Below are 19,006 nucleotides of genomic sequence, written 5' to 3'. Positions count from 1 at the left end.
AACACAAATCCTAACATCTCAGGGGCTTCAAACAACAAAGATTCATTCCTTGAGCAGATGACACATCTCTCTCAGGTCAACAGACTCTTCCCATGTCAGTAGCATGTAGGTGCCTGGGCTTTCAGGGTCTTTACCACCTAGAAGGTTGTTGGTTGCTGGGCCAAGAGGAAGGAAATATGGACAAGGGCACAGTGACTCTTAAAGGCTGCAGCCCAGCCATGAGACCCATTCCTTCTGCTCCATTTCTTTGGCCAAGTCACATGACAACGAATTGAATGGAGCAAGGACGTAAAACATAGTTTACTTAACCATTCCTTGAAGGTTGGACTTTAAATGTGATTATCAAGTACAGAGCTTTATTTGGTTTTCTATGTATACCTTTAGAATAAATTCCTCAATGTTACATTACTGGCTTAAGAGGTATGTAAGCTTTCATGCTCTTGATCCCTCCCACCAAACCAATTTCTCCTCCTTTGAGCACATATAGAAATATCTACATCAGTGTATTGATATGGTCACTAGAGTGTTGTCTTTTAATAAAACAGTCATATGACAAGTGAATCTGTCATTTTGCTGTTATTTCCACTTGCATATTTTTGCATGCTAGGAAAGTCAAACCATTTTTCCTATATAAAATAATCATCTGAATTGTCCTCTTTTGTGACTGACTTTTATGTTCTTTGTCCATTCTTCTTTGGGAGAGTGTTGAGGTTTTGTGGTTGTTATTCCCCTGCCTCTCTCTTTTTTTTGTATTTGTATGTATTCTTTATGCAGCAACAATGTAAACCATTTGTCATAAATGTTCTAATTTTTGAAAACCAGTATGCTTATTTGTGAATTTTATTCATGCTTTCTGTGAGAAATTCTAATTTTTGTGATCAAATCTATTAAACTGTATTCTCATTTGTGATTTCTTCCACTTCTTTTTTTTTTTTTTTCTTATGAGAGAGAGAGAGATCACAAGCTGGGGGCGGGGGGGAGGGCAGAGGGAGAAGCAGATGGGAGCCCGACGCAGGGCTCAATCCCAGGACTCTGGGATCATGACCTGAGTCGAAGGCAGATGCTTAACCAACTGAGCCACCCAGGCGCCCCTCTTCCATTTCTCTTTAAGTTACTACCCTTCTCTAAATGAAAGAGGAGATATTTTTTAATGTTTATTTTTTCTATTTAAGTGTTTGCTCCATCTGGAGTTTATTTCATGACAGTAAATGAGTATAAAGTTAGGCAATGCGTACATGACAACTTCTGTTTGGATAGTGGTATCTCACACTTAGTATTTCTAAAACTGATTTTCTGACTGCCCCAGGGACCTGCCTTCCCACAGTCTTCTCCATGTTGATGGCAATGCTATCCTCTTGGCAGCTCAGGCCAAAACCCTTGCAATCACTCTTGACTCCTCTCCCTCTCTTATACTACAAATTCTATCTGTCTGCCCTCTATCTGAAACCCTCAGATGGCTTCCTATTTCATCCTCATTAGAGCCAAAATCCTTATACAAAGAGGACATTCAAGTGGTCTATAGACACATGAAAAAGTGGCCAGTCTTATTAGTTATGAGAAAAGTACAAATTAAAACCACAATGAGCTATGGTTCTAGACTCCCAGAATGGCTAAAATTCAAAGGACTGACAATATCAAGAATTGGACAGGATATGGAGCAAATGGTGCACTCAGACAGTGCCTGTTGGTATGCAATCTCAAGAGAACTATTTTGAAAAAAAAAAAAACAACCATATGGCAAGAGCTGTAATAAAACTAAAGTATACCCCCTATTACTCCTGGGTATATACTCAACAAAAATAAATGCTTACACCTACCAGAAGACATAGACATGAATATTCACAGGAACTTTATTCATAATAACCCCAAAACGTATATAGCGCCAATGTCTGTCAATAGTGGGATACATAAGTAAGTTGTAGTGTATTAAAAATGGAATACTTCAAAACAGTGGAAAAGATGGATTACTGAAACACACAAGATGGATGGGCTCTCACAGACATAATGCTGTATGAAAGAAGCGAGACTCAAAAGAGTACATGCCATATGATGGTACTTAGATGAGGTCAGAAATGGGCAAAACTAGTGGTTACCTTGTGGGGAAGGTATATTGACTAACAGGTTGAAGGGGCCTCCTGAGGTACTAGAATGGTGTATATCTTGATCTGGGTAGCAGTTACACAGGTATATACATATATGAAATTTCATGGAGCTGTATATTAAGATTTATGTGTATTATGTAAGTTATGCTTCAATAAAAAGGTAAAAAAAACTCTTCTGTAAATATTTGTTGGGCACCTACCATGCATAATAAGTAACCTGAAGAAATAATGAACAAATCAGAAATGGGCCCTGCTGCTAAGTGAATTTCACTCCCATTTGGGAAGACAGAAATTAATCAAATGACATCAAGAAATTATGACGTGGGATGATCAATATGAAAAGGAAAGACCTTGGGTCTGTGAGTGTGTGCAACAGAGGAACTGCCTAGGCCTGGGGGAGTGACATTTCCAGGAGTTAAGTGAGAAGAAAGGAGAGCGTGCTCCAGGCAAAGGGAAATAAGTGCCAAGAACCTGGTGCCAAAGAATGGAGGGTGTGTTCGGCTGGACAAAGCTGGAGTGACCCAACCACACAGGAACCCATGGGCCACACAGGTCTTTGGCCTTTAGCTTAAGAGCCATGGAAGGAACTGAAGGGTTTTAAGGGGATGGGTGTCATAATCAATATTCAGAAAAGATCTCACTGATAGCTGTGTGGATATGAGAGAGGGAAAGTAGGTAAGGGGGTACTCATTACGAGAACTGTAATTGCCCAGGCTAGAGTCAGCTTACCTGGGGAGAGAAGGCAGGAAGAGAGTGAGGAATGTTGTTACCGAGACTGCAGATTTGATGTATCTTTATATCAAACAGAAGTGATTTCAACTTCAGGTCAGTATAGGAGAAACAAGAGTTAACACCGGGTACCTCTAAGGAAAGGGTCCAAGGGCCAGGGGGCCAGAGTATAGCGGAAACGTTACACTGGGAGACTTTTATATCTTATGATTTTTAGGCATGTGCACATCTTCTTACTCAAAATAAAATTAAAATGTAAAATTAATATCACTCAACGGGAGGCTTCCTTACATTACTAATGTAATGTAATGTAATGTAATGCTCACAGCTCACATTCATGGTGGTTAAGAATATGATTTACCTTAGAGAATACTAGAGAAGAAGCTTCCTGAAATGTAAACTGCCTAAAATCTAAAAGACACACGTGCATCATTTAAAATATACAGTTTACCTGGTATAGAAAAAACTTAATATCCTGGATTTTTATTTCATTATATTTAACTTATGTAAATTTTCAGGGGAAAAAAAAGTGTAGCTCTGTTCATGAAAACCAAGACAAAAATAAAAGCCAGTGACTTGGCTTAAAGGACTCTATTATAAAAACAACCAGGGTAGTCCTATAATTTCCTCCCGTTTTAAATCAGTGAAATCTAGAGTTGCAGCTGTCCCACAAACTGAAACCATATAAATTTTTAGAAAATGAGTCAATCATGAGATTAAAGTTTCAATTTATAACACTTCTGTGTTTTAGTTACAAAGTCGTAAATAAATCTAGCATGACAGAGAAGGTAAATATTTTTTCAGTTGTTTATGCAGCCAAAGAGGAAAGGAATTTAACATGCAATTAACTACTTAGGTTTTTTTAGATATGCACCATATGGTCTTTGTATTTAAGAGAAAGCAAAAAATAAATATTGTTTTGTTTAATCTAACATTTGCTTAGCAACACCAAATACTCCAAATTCGTGCAACGTGAGCAGTACCTTCACTTCACGGAAGAGTTTTTCCATTTGTACAAGAGCTGGCGTGGAAGAATAGGAGGGAAGTAGAACTTTTGCCCCAGGAAGAAAAAAAAAATAAATGAATAGGAGGAATGAAGATTTTTATTAAATGATTTAGGTTGAATTCTTTGGAGAAAGAATAATGAACTTTTAACCACCCAGGAGCTATAGTTCTATTGTTTAATGGACAGCATTTTTTTTTTCACATTAAAAAAAGGAACCTGGGCGCCTGGGTGGCTCAGATGGTTAAGTGTCTGCCTTCGGCTCAGGTCATGATCTCAGGGTCCTGGGATCAAGTCCTGCATCGGGCTTCCTGCTCCTTGGGAGCCTGCTTCTCCCTCTGCCTCTCTCTCTCTGTCTCTGTCTCTCATGAATAAATAAATAAAATCTTAAAAAAAAAAAAAAGGGACCTTATGCCATTTTTTACACCAACATCTGAACAAGTGTGAGGTTAAGAATAGCAAAGGTCAAAAGCAGACCTCAGAGTTCTACATAAAGACTCCTACGTGATCAGTTTCTCTTATCAGGCTTACCTTAAAAATAATGGGGAAAAATCTGATTGCCATTTTAATCTAGATGGTAGAAATCCCTTAAGAGCTTATCTTCATGATTTACCAGTTTTTCTAAAATTAAAGCTTTTAATATAAAATCATCAACACTTGGTTCTACAAGATCAATAAGCTGTAATATAATTTTAAAGTTATGAAATCTCTTATGAAAACCTTTGAAATATACACTTAAAATTAAAACTTTTAAAGCATAATTTTTAAACTCTTTGAATGCACATATGTCAGATATCTATAAGAATTTCTATTCAGATACCCTTATACACTCACTTATATATTTTGAAGAAAGAAGCCCTTCAAAATTGGTTACCAAGTAAATAGGAAAGAAAATAAGCCCTAAAAGCAATAAATCAAAGTCTTCACACCCAAATTGTATGTAGCAAGGCCATTTTCTCATAGTGGGTGTTTTGTTTTTCTTCTTTTTGAGACTTAAAAGAAAATAACACAAAACTCCATACAGAAAAATAAATATGGTAAAAGTACTTTCAAAATCTCTCTGCAATCTTCCATTATATTGATTTCATCTCCCTATTTCCAGCCTTCCACATGGTTAAGAGGTCTGTTTGAAAGTTAATCTGGGATGAGCACACTATATAAACAACTGGGTTTACCACTGGTTGCATTCCATCTCCCAACTGGTAACTTAGAGGTTACTTTCCTTCACACGTATTATCATGACAACACCAATGTCAGCTTAAGAATCGGCTGTAAAAATTGAGCAATTTCAAGATGGGAAGCCCTCAAATTACACATAAATTGTATGCTAAAAGTTTATTTATTAGTCTGTTATTTGGGAACTCAGAACACACATCCAAAATAAATGCTCTATAAACAAGCTACCATACAGTCAATGTAACCCGGAAATAATAGAAAAGAGCAGAGCATTATATTGTTGTAATTGTAGTAGCAGAAACAGAAAACAGTATTTTAAAATTTTTTTTAAGATTTTATTTATTTATTTGACAGAGACACAGCAAGAGAGAGCACAAGCAGGGGGAGTGGGAGAGGGAGAAGCAGGCTTCCCGCTGAGCAGGGAGCCCGATGCAGGGCTCGATCCCAGGACCCTGAGATCATGACCTGAGCCGAAGGCAGACGCTTAACGACTGAGCCACCCAGGCACCCCCAGAAAATAGTATTTTAAAATTTTGGTTTTTGCTGGTACTTGAAAAAAAGCTGTTCCAATTAGATCTTCTCCAACCACACTGGCTGATCTACTGTGTGTCCATTGCTGAAATATTCCCAAGTCTTCTGAATTTCCCTTCATCTTACTCAGCAAGTTCTCCCTGCTCAACGCTGTCTGTGACCATAGCTTATAGTTTTCTCTCTCTCTCTCTTTATCTCTATCTCTTTGGGGTGAAGATCTTTCAAATCTATATAGCTCCAGCCTTGATTTATTTTCTGGTCTTCAGACCCATTGATCCAACTGCTGTTCACAGGCATCTCCACTTGGATATTCTACCGTCACTTCAAACTGTACTCAACATCTTTGCACCCCTCATGCCATAAATACCCCTCCTGTATTCCATGTTCCACTCAATGTCCTCCTGGTCCCCCAGCCCCACAGATGGCCTCCTTCAGATCATTCCCCATTCCTCTTCTCTTCTCTCACCTCCCAACCTATCAATACACCACATCCCCAGCTCTGTCTGATGGCCCACCCGAGCCCCTAAACCACTCCTCTAGTCTTCCTAGCCACCTGTTAATTTTTGCTTGACCTCCAGGTGGCTGGCCAGATCTACACGTGCACAAATTCTTACTGATGCAGAGTCACCACATCAGCAAGGGTGAGGAAGAATGTCAGAACCCAATGAAAAAACAAAAGGCCCCTCTTTTTCTCATGAATATTTCAGGTACAAAGCCCCCCCTTTGAAAAAATCAGGGTCTCAACATATCCTTTGTATTAGCTGTATTATGCTTCAAAATGTCCCAATCTTTCAGCTTTTATGTTCAGTCCATCTGCTCACAAAGCAATTTGAGGGGCTCAAAAAATATTTTGCTTAATAATGAAATGTTTGGCGGACAGCCAGACAGAATGGTAATTATGTATACATACCCCCAAATAAGCCATTGCTAATATAGGTTCCCTGAGGGAAGGATTTTGGTCTGTTTCATCCACACTATATTCCCATCTCCTAGGCAGTGTATGACATACAGTAGGCACTTAATAAAAATATATATTATAAATATATCAATTGTTAAAAATAATTTACAAATGTTATCTATAATAATATAAGTAACATAATTGAATTAGAGTACAAATATGTAAATTGGGATTTGGAAATGGTTTTCTTTATGCTACATAACAAAAGAGTGTTTGCTCTTTGATATATCTGACTAAATTTAGCACAACTTCCAGCTCTTCTTATAAGAAGCTATACTATAGATAATTACACTTAGTACGAATTATATAGATCTCTTCCATATAATTAGACATCATAAACATAAGTCTCAATAGAAATCAGTCTCCAGTGGCAGAAGCCTTTTGGAAATGATGCACCTTGAGCAGGTGGAAGCCAATCAGGTATACTCCCTGAAGCCTGCAGCACACGCCCACCCAAACAGATAAGGAGGCAAGCAATGTGTGGAGATCAGACACCTTCCCGGCTCCCCTACCTCAAGTAAAGTGCAACTCATGTGCCACTGGCACTCAGTGTAATACTGGGCTGTCATGAGTTTGTTACTGGATTTAAAAAACTGGAGCTTTTCAATGTGGAAGGAATAATATTCACAAGAAACATGCCTTCTTTTCACACTCTTTGTTGGTGTTTGTTCTCACACCAATAATGACCAGAGATCAACATGTCGTTCAATCCCAGTAAGTGCTTTCCTAAAATATTCTTTTATTTTAGCTTTAATCAAGACAGGAAATTTTAAATTAAAATGGACAAGAAAGACAATCTTCTCAGACATATTATTATGATATTCTCATGAAATAAAGACAGGTGCTGGGAACTTTCTTGTTCTGTACACATCAGTGTTTTCTTTTTCTCCTTTTTCTAAGACTTATTTATTTATTTGAGAGAGAGTATGTGCACGTGAGTGGGGCAGGGGGAAAAAGGAGAGAATCTTCAAGCAGGCTCCCCACTGAGAGGGGAGCCAGACTCGGGGCTCGATCCCAGGACCCATGAGATCATGACTTGAGCCAAAACCAAGAATCAGACACTTAACAGACTGAGCCACCCAGGCACCCCCACATCACTGTTTTCAACATGAGGTGGGTAAAGGACAAAGAAGGTCTCACTGGCAGCAAGACTGATTTAGAGAATACTGTTCCTCCCAGGAGAGCTGCATGCGAGATGCAGCTTTACCAACTAAGTTCACAAACCTACAAAATTAGTTCAAACAAGTGAGATACAAATGAGTCATTAACAAATCTTGGAAAACTGCAGTCTATCAGCAGAGTCAGTTGTTCATGCTCTGAACTTGAAAAATACTCACGAGGCCAGAACTGAAGGATCATAAGGCTAGAGAAAGATTTCGCCCCAGACTCTCCTTGACATGACTGTCTCTCAACTGCTCCAGTGTATTGGAGTATTATAAAAATAAATACAGCATTTTCTACTCTCTGAATAGATAGTGGGGGAGATACACAATCATTCTGAGAAGAGATGGTCATTAATATAAAAACAAAACATTATGCTCTGAATAGAATAAAAGTGGTAACAGTAGAAGACTAGCCTATTGGTACATACTGTAAAGTTGCCCTCTACAACTGAGCAAGAGCTTTTTGGGTCCCTAGCAAACTACTGTTAGAATAGCAAGACAATTACAAATTAAATTCATCCATATATTATACAGAGTACTTAGCTCTCTCATAAATATTAACAAATTGCTGACATAATAAGGCTATTTATTCACTTGAAAAATAAGCACCCATTATTTATTGCAGAATTATTAATGGAGCTTCCCCTGTCAAATAGTTGCATAAGTGCAGAGTTTGCTAAAATATGACCTACATGGGGCTAATGCCTAGAAATGAACCAGGAAGACTTTCATGGTCAGCAAGCTTGGGAACACAGCATGAGAGACTCATAATGTTCATTAGCTCATTGCAGATGCTGAGAAGCCCTGCAGCAGAGAAGCCCATTTAACATTATTTAAATGAGTACTTCTCAAACATAACTGATGGGATGCTTTATTCCCAAGAAGAGCTATTAATGCACTTAGGGAGACGTTAATATAGACACATATATAATCACCATCTAAAAGTTTAGACCACATTACATACATATAATTTGTGCAGTCTCTATCAACATTACAAATACTCTGTACATTGTTGTTTAAATTATTTTCTCCTTTTCTCAGGGTTTCATTTGAGGGAATAAAAGGATTCATTTGAGAGAAACAGTTCCTGGAGATAAGTTTATAGGAAAACTGTCACTCTTTCAGCCTGCAAGGCAGGATGCTCTGAAGTCCCCCTCCCCGGTCGATACTCACGATAAACCCGCAGTCATTTTCCATTACCTCCACGTCCACACCCAGCCTACCTCGTCTTATGGATTCTGTCTTCTACGCTGTTCTCCTGCCCACTTCAATCTTACCTTCTCCATAGCCACTTTCCTAGTTCAAGCCACCAACTCTATCCTGGCACCTGAGTAACTTCCCAACTGGTCTCCCTAAGTCCATTCTTTACCACATATGTTGCAGCCAAAATAACCTCTTAAGACTTAGAAATATTTTCTACATACTCATTTCCTACTACATACTACTAAGATAGGGAGAATGATGAAACTATCAGTGTTATACCCACTACTGAGTTTAAGAAATAAGATACTTCTAAGACTTCTATGATCCCATCCGTTGTTCCAGAGGTACACACCATCTGAATTTTGTGCTTACTATTCTTTCACTTTTCTTAATAGTTTTACTGCTTATGTATTTACCTATGATAATGAACTTAGTTTTGCATGATTTTGAACGTCATTATAAATGTACACAGTTTAAAAAAAAATGTACACAGTTTAATTCTTCTGGAACCCTTTTTTTTTACTTGACATCGTGCCTGTTAAATTCAATTGTGCCTGTCTCCCTCAATTTCCACTGAATAGTATTCCAGTCAATGAATATGACACAAAGTATTTACCCATTTTCCATTGACAGTCACTTGGGTTCTTTCCAGAATTCCACTTCTTTCTTTTTATCTGTGTACAAACAGTGCTGTTATAAACCTTCCTATTCTTAACAAGACAACACTTCCTCAGGTTGGATATATGAGTTGTGTTGCTGGGTCATAGGGAATGTTCATCTTCAGCTTTAACGATAATGCCCAACTGTTTTCCAAAGTGGTCACACCAAATGTGCACTCCTACCCACACAGGTAAGAGCACCTGTGACTCCACACCCTTGTCGACAGTGGGTACTGTCAACTGTCGTATTTTTTTGCCAAACTGGTGAGACTAGGATGCTATCCTAATATGGTTTGAATTAGCAGTCACTGATGAATATGGAGGTCATTTTATATGGCTCACTGCACATCTATGCCTTTTGCCCATTCAAAGCACTTCAAAAATACTCCTTATGTGGGTTTTTTTTTTTTACAATAAAAAGAAAAGAAAGAAAGAAAAAGAAAGAAAGAAAGAAAGAAAGAAAGAAAGAAAGAAAGAAAGAAAGAAAGAAAGAAAGAAAGAAAGAAAAATATCCCAGTTATAGGTGCTGAAAATATCTACTTCCAGTCTGTAGCTTTCCTTTCACTATTTTTTACATTTCTTTTGATAAACAGAAGATTCGAATTTCCATACAGTTGAATTTATCAGTGTTGCCTTATGGTTAATGCCTTTTATACTGTAAATAAGATATAAAATAGTCTGAATAAGTAAAAAAGGAGCAATCAGAAGGACATTCTTTTGTATTATCTTCTAAAAATTTAAAGCTTTACCTCTCACATTTGGGTCTTCAACCCACTTTATATTTGTGTGCAGAATGAAACCAAGATACAAGTTTCATCTTATCCATATGGATGATCAATCCTTACAGCACCATTTTTAAAAAAGACTAGTCTCTTCTTGGCCCACAGATCTACACGGCCACCAGCTTAGGCTCAGGAGTCCATACATGTGTTGAGGCCACATTTGGGCTCCTGGCTTTGTTCCACTGTTCTATTCGTCCATCCCACACCAGTGTTACACTGCCTCAGCTCCTACTGCTTTATTTGGACACTAATCCCAAGTGGGCAAGTCTACCAACTTGCTGCTATTCTTCAAACTTGCCCTCGCTATTCTTGGGCCATTGCTCTTCCATATAAAACTGTACAGGGTCAAACAAACAAACCAATAGAATTACATTAAATTAATTAGAGAATAATACATTAATTGGAGAAAAAAATTAATATCTTTTTGGTATTAAATCTTATCTATAAATATGGTTCAATTCCTCACTTACTTAGGATTTTAAAAATAAAGATAATACACTTTCTATTTTAGATTTTTTTTCAAGTTTTTATTTAAATTCCAGTTAGTTAACATACAGTGTAATATTAGCTTCAGGTGTACAATATGGTGATTCAACACTTACATGCAACACCCCATGCTCATCACAGCAAATGCACTCCTTACTCCCCACCATCTATTTAACCCATTCCCCCCTCCCACCTCCCCTCCAATAATCTTCAGTTTGTTCTGTATAGTTAAGAGTCTGTTTCCCGGTTTGCTTCCTTTTTTCTCCCACCATGTTCATCTGTTTTGTTTCTTAAACATATGGTATTCATATATATATATATATATTTTGTTTCTTGAGATCATATGGTACTTGTCTTTCTCTGACTTATTTCACTTAGCATTATACCCTCTAGCTCCACCTGTGTCATTGCAAATAGCAAGATTTCATTCTTCTTGATGGCTGAGTAATATTCCATTGTGTGTATATACCACACCTTCTTTATCCATTCATCAATTGACGGACATTCACCTCTTTCCAGCTATGAACATCGGGGTGCATGCATCCCTTCAAATCAGTACTTTTATATCCTTTGGGTAAATACCTAGTAATGCAATTGCTGGATCATAGGGTAGTTCTATATTTAACTTTTTGAGGAACCTCCATACTGTTTTCCACAGTGGCTGTACCAGTCTGCATTCCCACCAACAGCGTAAAAAGGTTCTCCTTTCTCCACATCCTTGCCAACACCTGTTGTTTCCTGCATTGTTCATTTTAGCCATTCTGACTAAGTGGGTAACCAACTCACAGGTGATATCTCATTGTAATTTTGATTTGTATTTCCCTGATGAGTGATTGTTGTGAATCTTTTCATGTGTCTGTCATCTGGATGTCTTCCTTAGAAAATATCTATTCATGTCTTCTGACCATTTTTTTAACTGGATTATTTGGTTTTTGGGTGTTCAACATTGTAAGTTCTTTATATATTTTGGATACTAACCTTTTATCAGACATATCATTTGCAAATATCTGCCTTTTATCTGTTGATTGTTTCCTTCACTGTGCAAGAAGTCTTTTATTTTGATTAAGTCCCAGTAGCTTATTTTTACTTTTGTTTCCCTTGCCTCAGGAGACATGCCTAGTAAGAAGCTGCAATGGCCAAGGTCAAAGAGGTTACTGCATGTGTTCTCCTCTAGGATTTTGATGGTTCCCTGTCTCACATTTAGGTCTTTCATCCATTTTGAATTTATTTTTGTATATGGTGTAAGAAAGTGGTCCAGTTTCACTCTTCTGCATGTGGCTATCCAATTTTCCCAACACCATTTGTTGAAGAGACTGTCTTCTTCCCACTGAATATTCTTTCATGATTTGTTGAAGATTAGTTGACCACAGAGTTGTGGATTCATTTCTGGGTTTTCTATTCTGTTCCATCAATCTATGTGTCTGTTTTTGTGCCAGTACCATACTGTCTTCATGACTACACCTTTATAATATAACTTGAAGTCTGGAATTGTGATGCCTCCAGCTTTGCTCTCTTTTTCAGGATTGTTTTGGCTATTTGGGGTCTTTTGTGGTTCCATACAAATTTTAGGATGGTTTTTTTAGCTCTGAAAAATGCTGGTGGCATTTTGATAGGGATTGCATTAAATCCATAGATTGCTTTGGGTAGTATAGACATCTTAATAATATTTGTTCTTATTTTAGATTTTTTTAGTAGGTACCTCATACTTTTTATTTCCACAATGGTATCTTTAAAACTGCTTTTCAGTTTGTTGATGATAAAGAGAGATGGAATATTAATTTTTATATATTCTTCATCCAGAAAAGTTGCTAACTTCTCATTAATTTCACTAATTTACCTATACATACTTTGGATTTTCTCAGCAAACAATAAATCATCTGCAAATAATGACAGTTTTGTTACTTCCTTTCTAATGCTTATATTTTTTCTTTTCCTTGTCTTATTGCCCTAATGAATGTTGCACTGAAGAATTCCAATGAGCATCCTCGACTTATTCTTTATGGAAATGTTTGGTGTAAGTTTAATGATGAACTGAATGAGGAAATGCAGAAGTTTCTAAGTAGGAAGAATAAAATATTTATGCAAACCTAAACAAGCCCTTTTTATTTAAAAAAAAAAAAAAAAGACAAGCCTTAAAAGAATCTTTCTTCTCTAAATGTAGCTATGCTTCTTCTAAAGACCCCTCAAAACAACGTACTCAAAGGGCTATGGCTACTGACAATAAACAAGGAAAACAATCCCAGTGAAAAGATAAATCTTTGTATTTTATCAAAAGGAAGTAGGACCAGGATAGTGGGCTTACTAACATCATCGTTTTTAAATTAAAAATAATTTACTGATAGTTGATTCAGAATTTGGTTCCCACTCTTATCTCATCTTTGTATATTTATTTATTGCACAAAAGAACCCTGGATGGTAGGGAAGTTTGAGTTCTCTTCTAAGGAGAGATAGAGCTACATCACTATATAACCTAAGAAAAAGAAAGGTAGGGTTGGGGGACAAGCAGCTTGGCCAAGCTCAAGTTCTACCACGTAGGAAAGCTTCTCAGCTCCTCCTAATTTTGGCCTTCCTATGACTTTACCACTTTCTGGGCATGTTATGACTACACAAAGTTTAAGTCACATCCATTTTAAAACTAAGCAAAGAGGACTATAAACTGAGCACAAAAACACATAAGCACAACAGCACATGAATCAGGCAGTGTTCTGTAAACTGGAAAAAGCTATTAAACCTAGGTAATTGTTATTATGATTTATTCCACTGAAGAATAGTTAGCTTATTCTCATTACCACAAATTTTCACTAATATAGATAATCCAGAGTTCAATAATACATGGCATTAAAACAATAAATTACACAGAAGGTCAAAAATAGGTATGTAGTATGACTAGCATTATCTATCTGAAGCAGATGATTAAGCTTCTAAGACAACCAAAGCTATTGATAAGTATTGATAAGTATTATGAAGATAAAATACACTGTTACTTTACTTGTCTGGTCAATTTGAACTGTTCCCATGTACATCTGAGTATCAGGACCTGAAGATCCACTGGACAATTAGCACTTACTGATGAGCCTCTTAGCATGTATGGTACCCAATACCGTAATAGCATTTATTCGGCATTACAATTAACAAAGCACTTTCACATTCGTTCTCTATCAAACTGGCCTAGCCGGAAGAATACAAACCAGGCCCTACCAGCAGCCATGACACCACTTTGTCAGGGCTGCCTGCATGAGAACAAAACAAATCCCAAAAAAGACAGACCCGAGAAATGGAAAGAAAGGAGAAAGAAAAACATTTTGAACAATAGTGTGTAAGAACTAACTAGATCCAACTTACCTGATATACCCTTGCACCTTTCAGTTATAAGACTCAATAAATTCCCTTTTCAGCTTAAGCAATAGGAGTTGGGTTTCTACCAGCTGCAACTGAGAGTTCTGAGTAACATAAGTGTTGGTCGCATTGCTAACTGCACCAGCCAACACTGTCTCCGCCACACCCAGCTTCCTTACAGGAGCCTTGGAGCAATGGAACAGCATGATTTCATGAACCCCAACATAACCTAAATGGTCTTAGAGAAGACATGTAATGCGTATGAGCCTCAATATGAGCCCCAAATATGGGGATATTATCTAACTTGTTGGAGAGTGAAATTAGAGGTTCTCTTGCAAAGCAGCTAGATGGAATCTGGCACCTATCACTCAATAAGTGGTAATAATACTCCTGTTTTCCATGCTGACTGGCCATACTAAATGAAATAGGATATGCAAAACTTATATATAATATATATTATATATTCCTGATACAAAAAAGGTACTCAATAAATGTCAATTTCCCTTGCAATGGAAATGGTTAGAGGCTGATAATCACATTCATCTTATATCACTAACCATCTTTCTCACTATAGGAAAATAACAAAAAAGAATACAGACTAACTCCAGTGACCTTTTTCACCCCCACCTTCCCAGGAATCCAGAAACACACTGCTAACAGGAAGAAAATAAGCACATGTGAATGGATGGTTGGAGATACTAAATGGGCCAGGCAATTTTTAGCATTTGCCCATAGGAAACTTTGACCTATGTGTAGGGGTTTCGAATTCTGCAAAGAGGAAGGTGACCATGACCTACTCACTCTAACGGAGACACTAGCTGGACCGTTCAATGGCACACAACAGAATCAAAATGCAAGACTCACAGTATTTGGAACGTATGGCAAGCCATAAAATTTCTCCTGTGTTTCCCTGAGAATGTCTGTAGTTGATGTCCTCAGGGGGTGCTTCCCATGGTAGATCTGATCCAGAGTGGCATAAAAGACCTAGATAGATGAAAACGTCCACTTAGTTTTGGCAGTCCATCCTTCCATCTAAGACGTGGTGGGCCAAAGGTGTTATATAAGTGTACCAGAATAATAATTACACATACCAGCTGAAAACATTCACAAATTTAAGTGTATATGGCTTGAGAAGTATTTTGTACCACATTTAAGACCACGCTGATGATGAAAAGGAAAGCTCTCAACCTTTTCATGATGAAGGATATTAAAAAATTTTTGAACCTTATCTATAAGGCACTCTTTATGTACAATGGAGTAAATTAAATTTGTGACCACAAAACTGGAATTTGGCCCATAGATATCTATAAATATACATAAAATATATAGTTGGAAATAATAGTTATTACAACTTGTGACCCTCTGGATCTAGTAAATCCTGTTTGGTTTCTTCCTAGAATCCTGCTGTATCTTAAATGGGAGCAATGCAATGGTCCGAATCCCAGTTTTGTGAGGAGAAGGGACAGAACATGAAATAGATGGGGCGAGGTGAAGAAAAGGAATAGCAATCCGTCGTCTGGCAAGTACAGATGTTACAAAGAATTCTAGTGCAGCTGTTGCCCAGTCTGGGGCCAGGGCCACGGCCAAGCCAGCCCCCACCCCTGGTGTTGGGAGATACCAGGGAAGCAGCTGCCATGCGCGGGCAGCTCTGTCTTACGGAGGTGACCGGGAGAGAGGATCACTCACCTCTGAGGAGAGGATACAAGCCATTGAAACATGACAGGAGAATAAAGCGTTAGTTTGAACATGAAATCTGCTGCTTACAAAGTTCTGAAAACTAAATTTTACAGAGCAAATCTGAAGTAAAGATAAAGGGCTTTTTCACTGGAACATCTGGCTTGAGTATTAGCATTGTTTGGAGTTCACCTGAAGCAAGGAAGTAGAAAACCTGTTTTATTTTAAAAGAAAAATTCTGACATGCAATTATGTTTCTGATATATATCTTTCTGATTTGAAAATGGAATTTGTAGAGAATGTGCAGCTGTTGACTTAAAAGAACTGAGGATTAGTTTGGATAAAAGAAAAAATTTAAATGACCTCTAGCTTTTGGCTTCATCTAGATATAGAATTATGGCTCTAAATTATAAGTCAAGTTTAAACCTTCCCTAAAAAAATACAGACATTTCCTAAATATAAATATTGCCTTACTCTAACTGGTAATCTAAACATATAGCTAAATACAGCTCTTTCAATTCTAAATTCTATAATGAGTAACAATGCATAAAGTAATCAGAGGAGCCAAAATTACTCATCTGCATCTTGTCTATATTCTAAGAGAATAAGTTATTAGGAACTGAAACTTAAATTCTAACTTCCACTAAGGTGTTTTGTTTTCTGTTTTTTGTTTCCCAATCTATAAACAAGTCAGAATTCAAAAGTTTCATTCCTATAGTTATGCCTTCCACAAATGAAAGGCATAAACATGGAATGACTTTTTTTAAAGATAAAAACAGAGCGAAATAAATGAAATTGTGCATGTGATTCATGCTTATTTGCTGATAAACCAAAAAATTCTAAAGTGATGAGCCTATTTGCCCACCCAGGGAGTCACGCTCACCTGGGACCAACAGCCTTAGAGCCACAGAAAAACAGGAGCCTATTTTTTAAAACAATGCACAAGAGAAAAAAAAATTTGCAATTTTAAGAACACTGTGTATACCCCCTTAGAAACCTGGAACAATTCATTTCCTTTCCCCCCTTATTTGTGAAGGGGACTATTGTGGGATAGGAAAGCTGGCACAGGGAGCTCTTCTGGCAAGAATTCACCTCCTTCTGGGGCGCCTGGGTGGCTCAGTTGGTTAAGCGACTGCCTTCGGCTCAGGTCATGATCCTGGAGTCCCGGGATTGAGTCCCACGTCGGGCTCCCTGCTCAGCAGGGAGTCTGCTTCTCTCTCTGACCCTCCCCCCTCTCATGTTCTCTCTCTACCTCATTGTCTCTCTCAAATAAATAAATAAAATCTTTAAAAAAAAAAAAAAAAAGAATTCACCTCCTTCTCCTCTCTCTTCCCCTGTCTCTCAGGGGGTTATTCTTTTGGAGGGTGGAAGGAAGGAAAGGTTGGTTTTCCATTTTAAAAGAAAATCTTTGGAACAAATATTCAAAAAGAAAGCCACAACCCAGGCTGTTAAAAGGTAGGACTTCCGGGGTCCTGGGTGGCTCAGCCGTTAAGTGTCTGCCTGTGGCTCAGGTCATGACCCCAGGGTCCTGGGATCAAGCCCTGCATCGGGCTCCCTGCTCCGTGGGGAGTCTATTTCTTCCTCTCCCACTCCCCCTGCTTGTGTTCCTGCTCTCGCTAACTCTCTCTGGGTCAAATAAATAAATAAAATCTTTAAAAAAAAAAAAAAAAGTAGGACTTCCACTATAGGTACAGGCAAATCAAAAGACTTTTGCTGAGTAATGCTAATTTTTTCAAATAATTCAGAGGTCTTTTTAAAATTATATTGATATGCACAGTCATTAATGTAAATCAAATATAAATCCACAGTTTTCTCTATAGTGTACATTTTCTTCAAATATATATTTTAAGGTACAACATAAACAGAGTTCATAAGGGCTGAATTTTACAAAACCATAGAGCAATTAAATGGTGCCCACACTTTTAAATGGGTAGCTGGATCATTATAAAATGAATATTGCCTGAGATGAAAGACAGTGTTTAGGCTGTGTTTATAGAATTCTCAAGACCTGATGAAGAGTAAGAATTCCATAAACAATCTCAGTAATTACATGTAACTGAAACATCTGGTATATCATGTAGACCTGACATCCAGATGGTTCATAAGATTTTTCTAGTCTGTATCTGGAAACCTAGAAAACTGGCTTTGAATATTATCTAAAACTAACAGTCGTTACTGTTTAAACTTCACGTCAAAACTACAAAATTTTAAAAAGATACAAAGTGACATAAAATATAACATAGTTGCTGAAATGTATGATTTAGAAGAAGTCACGTGCCTTTTGTGCCTTTCCCAAGCTTTGATTTTCCCGACTGAAAATGGGAAATAACCTTATTTAATATCCACTTCACAAGGATGGTGTGAGGACTGAACAAGTCAGTTTGGGTCAAGTTCTTTGAACTCAGATGAAAGATGTCTTAGAAGCATGATTATCATAATAAATGTGCAGCACTGGCAAGAATTTAAAGTTATATATTTATTTTGAATAATTACTCTGAAAGACTTCAGAACAAAAGTACATACATACCTGAAGTTGCATATCAGCTGCAGCACACACCTTTTTCGATTCACAAAGCCGAGACACCATATTTTTGGGCAGCGACTTGAAAAACAAAAGAACATATATGTGAGTAAGTTATTTAATGAGTTGCTGCACTGTGTGCTTATGGAGTAGGACAGTTAAAAAAACGACAACAAATGAAAAAATTAATAACTGAATTTAGTCACAGTGACTTAAATTAGGGTTTGTACATGAAAAATACAGCACTACAGGGAACTAAGATAGTGGCGTTGATCTTTAAAAATCTGTTTAAAACCTTTGTAAAAGTGATTGCTTTTTCTGTTCCTTTGTTACCAGTGAAAGCCTGTTCAAGTGCTCTGTTGAATGTTAAGTGCATCTAATAACGGATGATAGGAATAAAGGAGTCAAGTGCAGAGAAACAGATGATAATCCATGGTGTCAGCCAGTATTAAAGCTGAACTGATATCCTAACAAATAACCACAATAATGAATTGCACATTCTTTTATTTTCCAACCTGAAAGAACTGCAGAGCTTGGAAACTCAGTATAATGACCCTATCTGATTTAAGGCTTCCTTCCTGAGACTAATTAGGCCTAATCACATAACATCACATATTCACTTAGAAATACACTAATAATGTAGTCAAGGAAGTCCTTCAGTCAACTTACTCTACATTAATATC

At 37.4% G+C, this 19,006-nt stretch overlaps 1 protein-coding gene across 3 annotated transcripts in view; it reads right to left on the bottom strand.

The window, feature by feature from the left end:
• Window positions 1-19,006, bottom strand: part of MIPEP (mitochondrial intermediate peptidase) — a 190,280-nt gene that overhangs the window by 58,794 nt on the left and 112,480 nt on the right. For all 3 annotated transcript variants that reach the window (XM_045869192.2, XM_045869193.2, XM_045869191.3), the window contains exons 15-16: window positions 18,330-18,404; window positions 14,993-15,112 (exon numbers count right to left, since the gene is read on the bottom strand). In XM_045869192.2, the coding sequence (XP_045725148.1) occupies window positions 14,993-15,112; window positions 18,330-18,404 (195 nt within the window). The remainder of the gene's footprint in view (window positions 1-14,992; window positions 15,113-18,329; window positions 18,405-19,006) is intronic.

This window comes from Mirounga angustirostris, unplaced genomic scaffold (genome assembly GCF_029215605.1).
Source record: "Mirounga angustirostris isolate CCGP_5_RB_7025 unplaced genomic scaffold, mMirAng1.0.hap1 SCAF_3, whole genome shotgun sequence".
Classification (NCBI taxonomy): domain Eukaryota; kingdom Metazoa; phylum Chordata; class Mammalia; order Carnivora; family Phocidae; genus Mirounga; species Mirounga angustirostris.
This window is presented reverse-complemented; position numbering and strand designations above follow the sequence as displayed.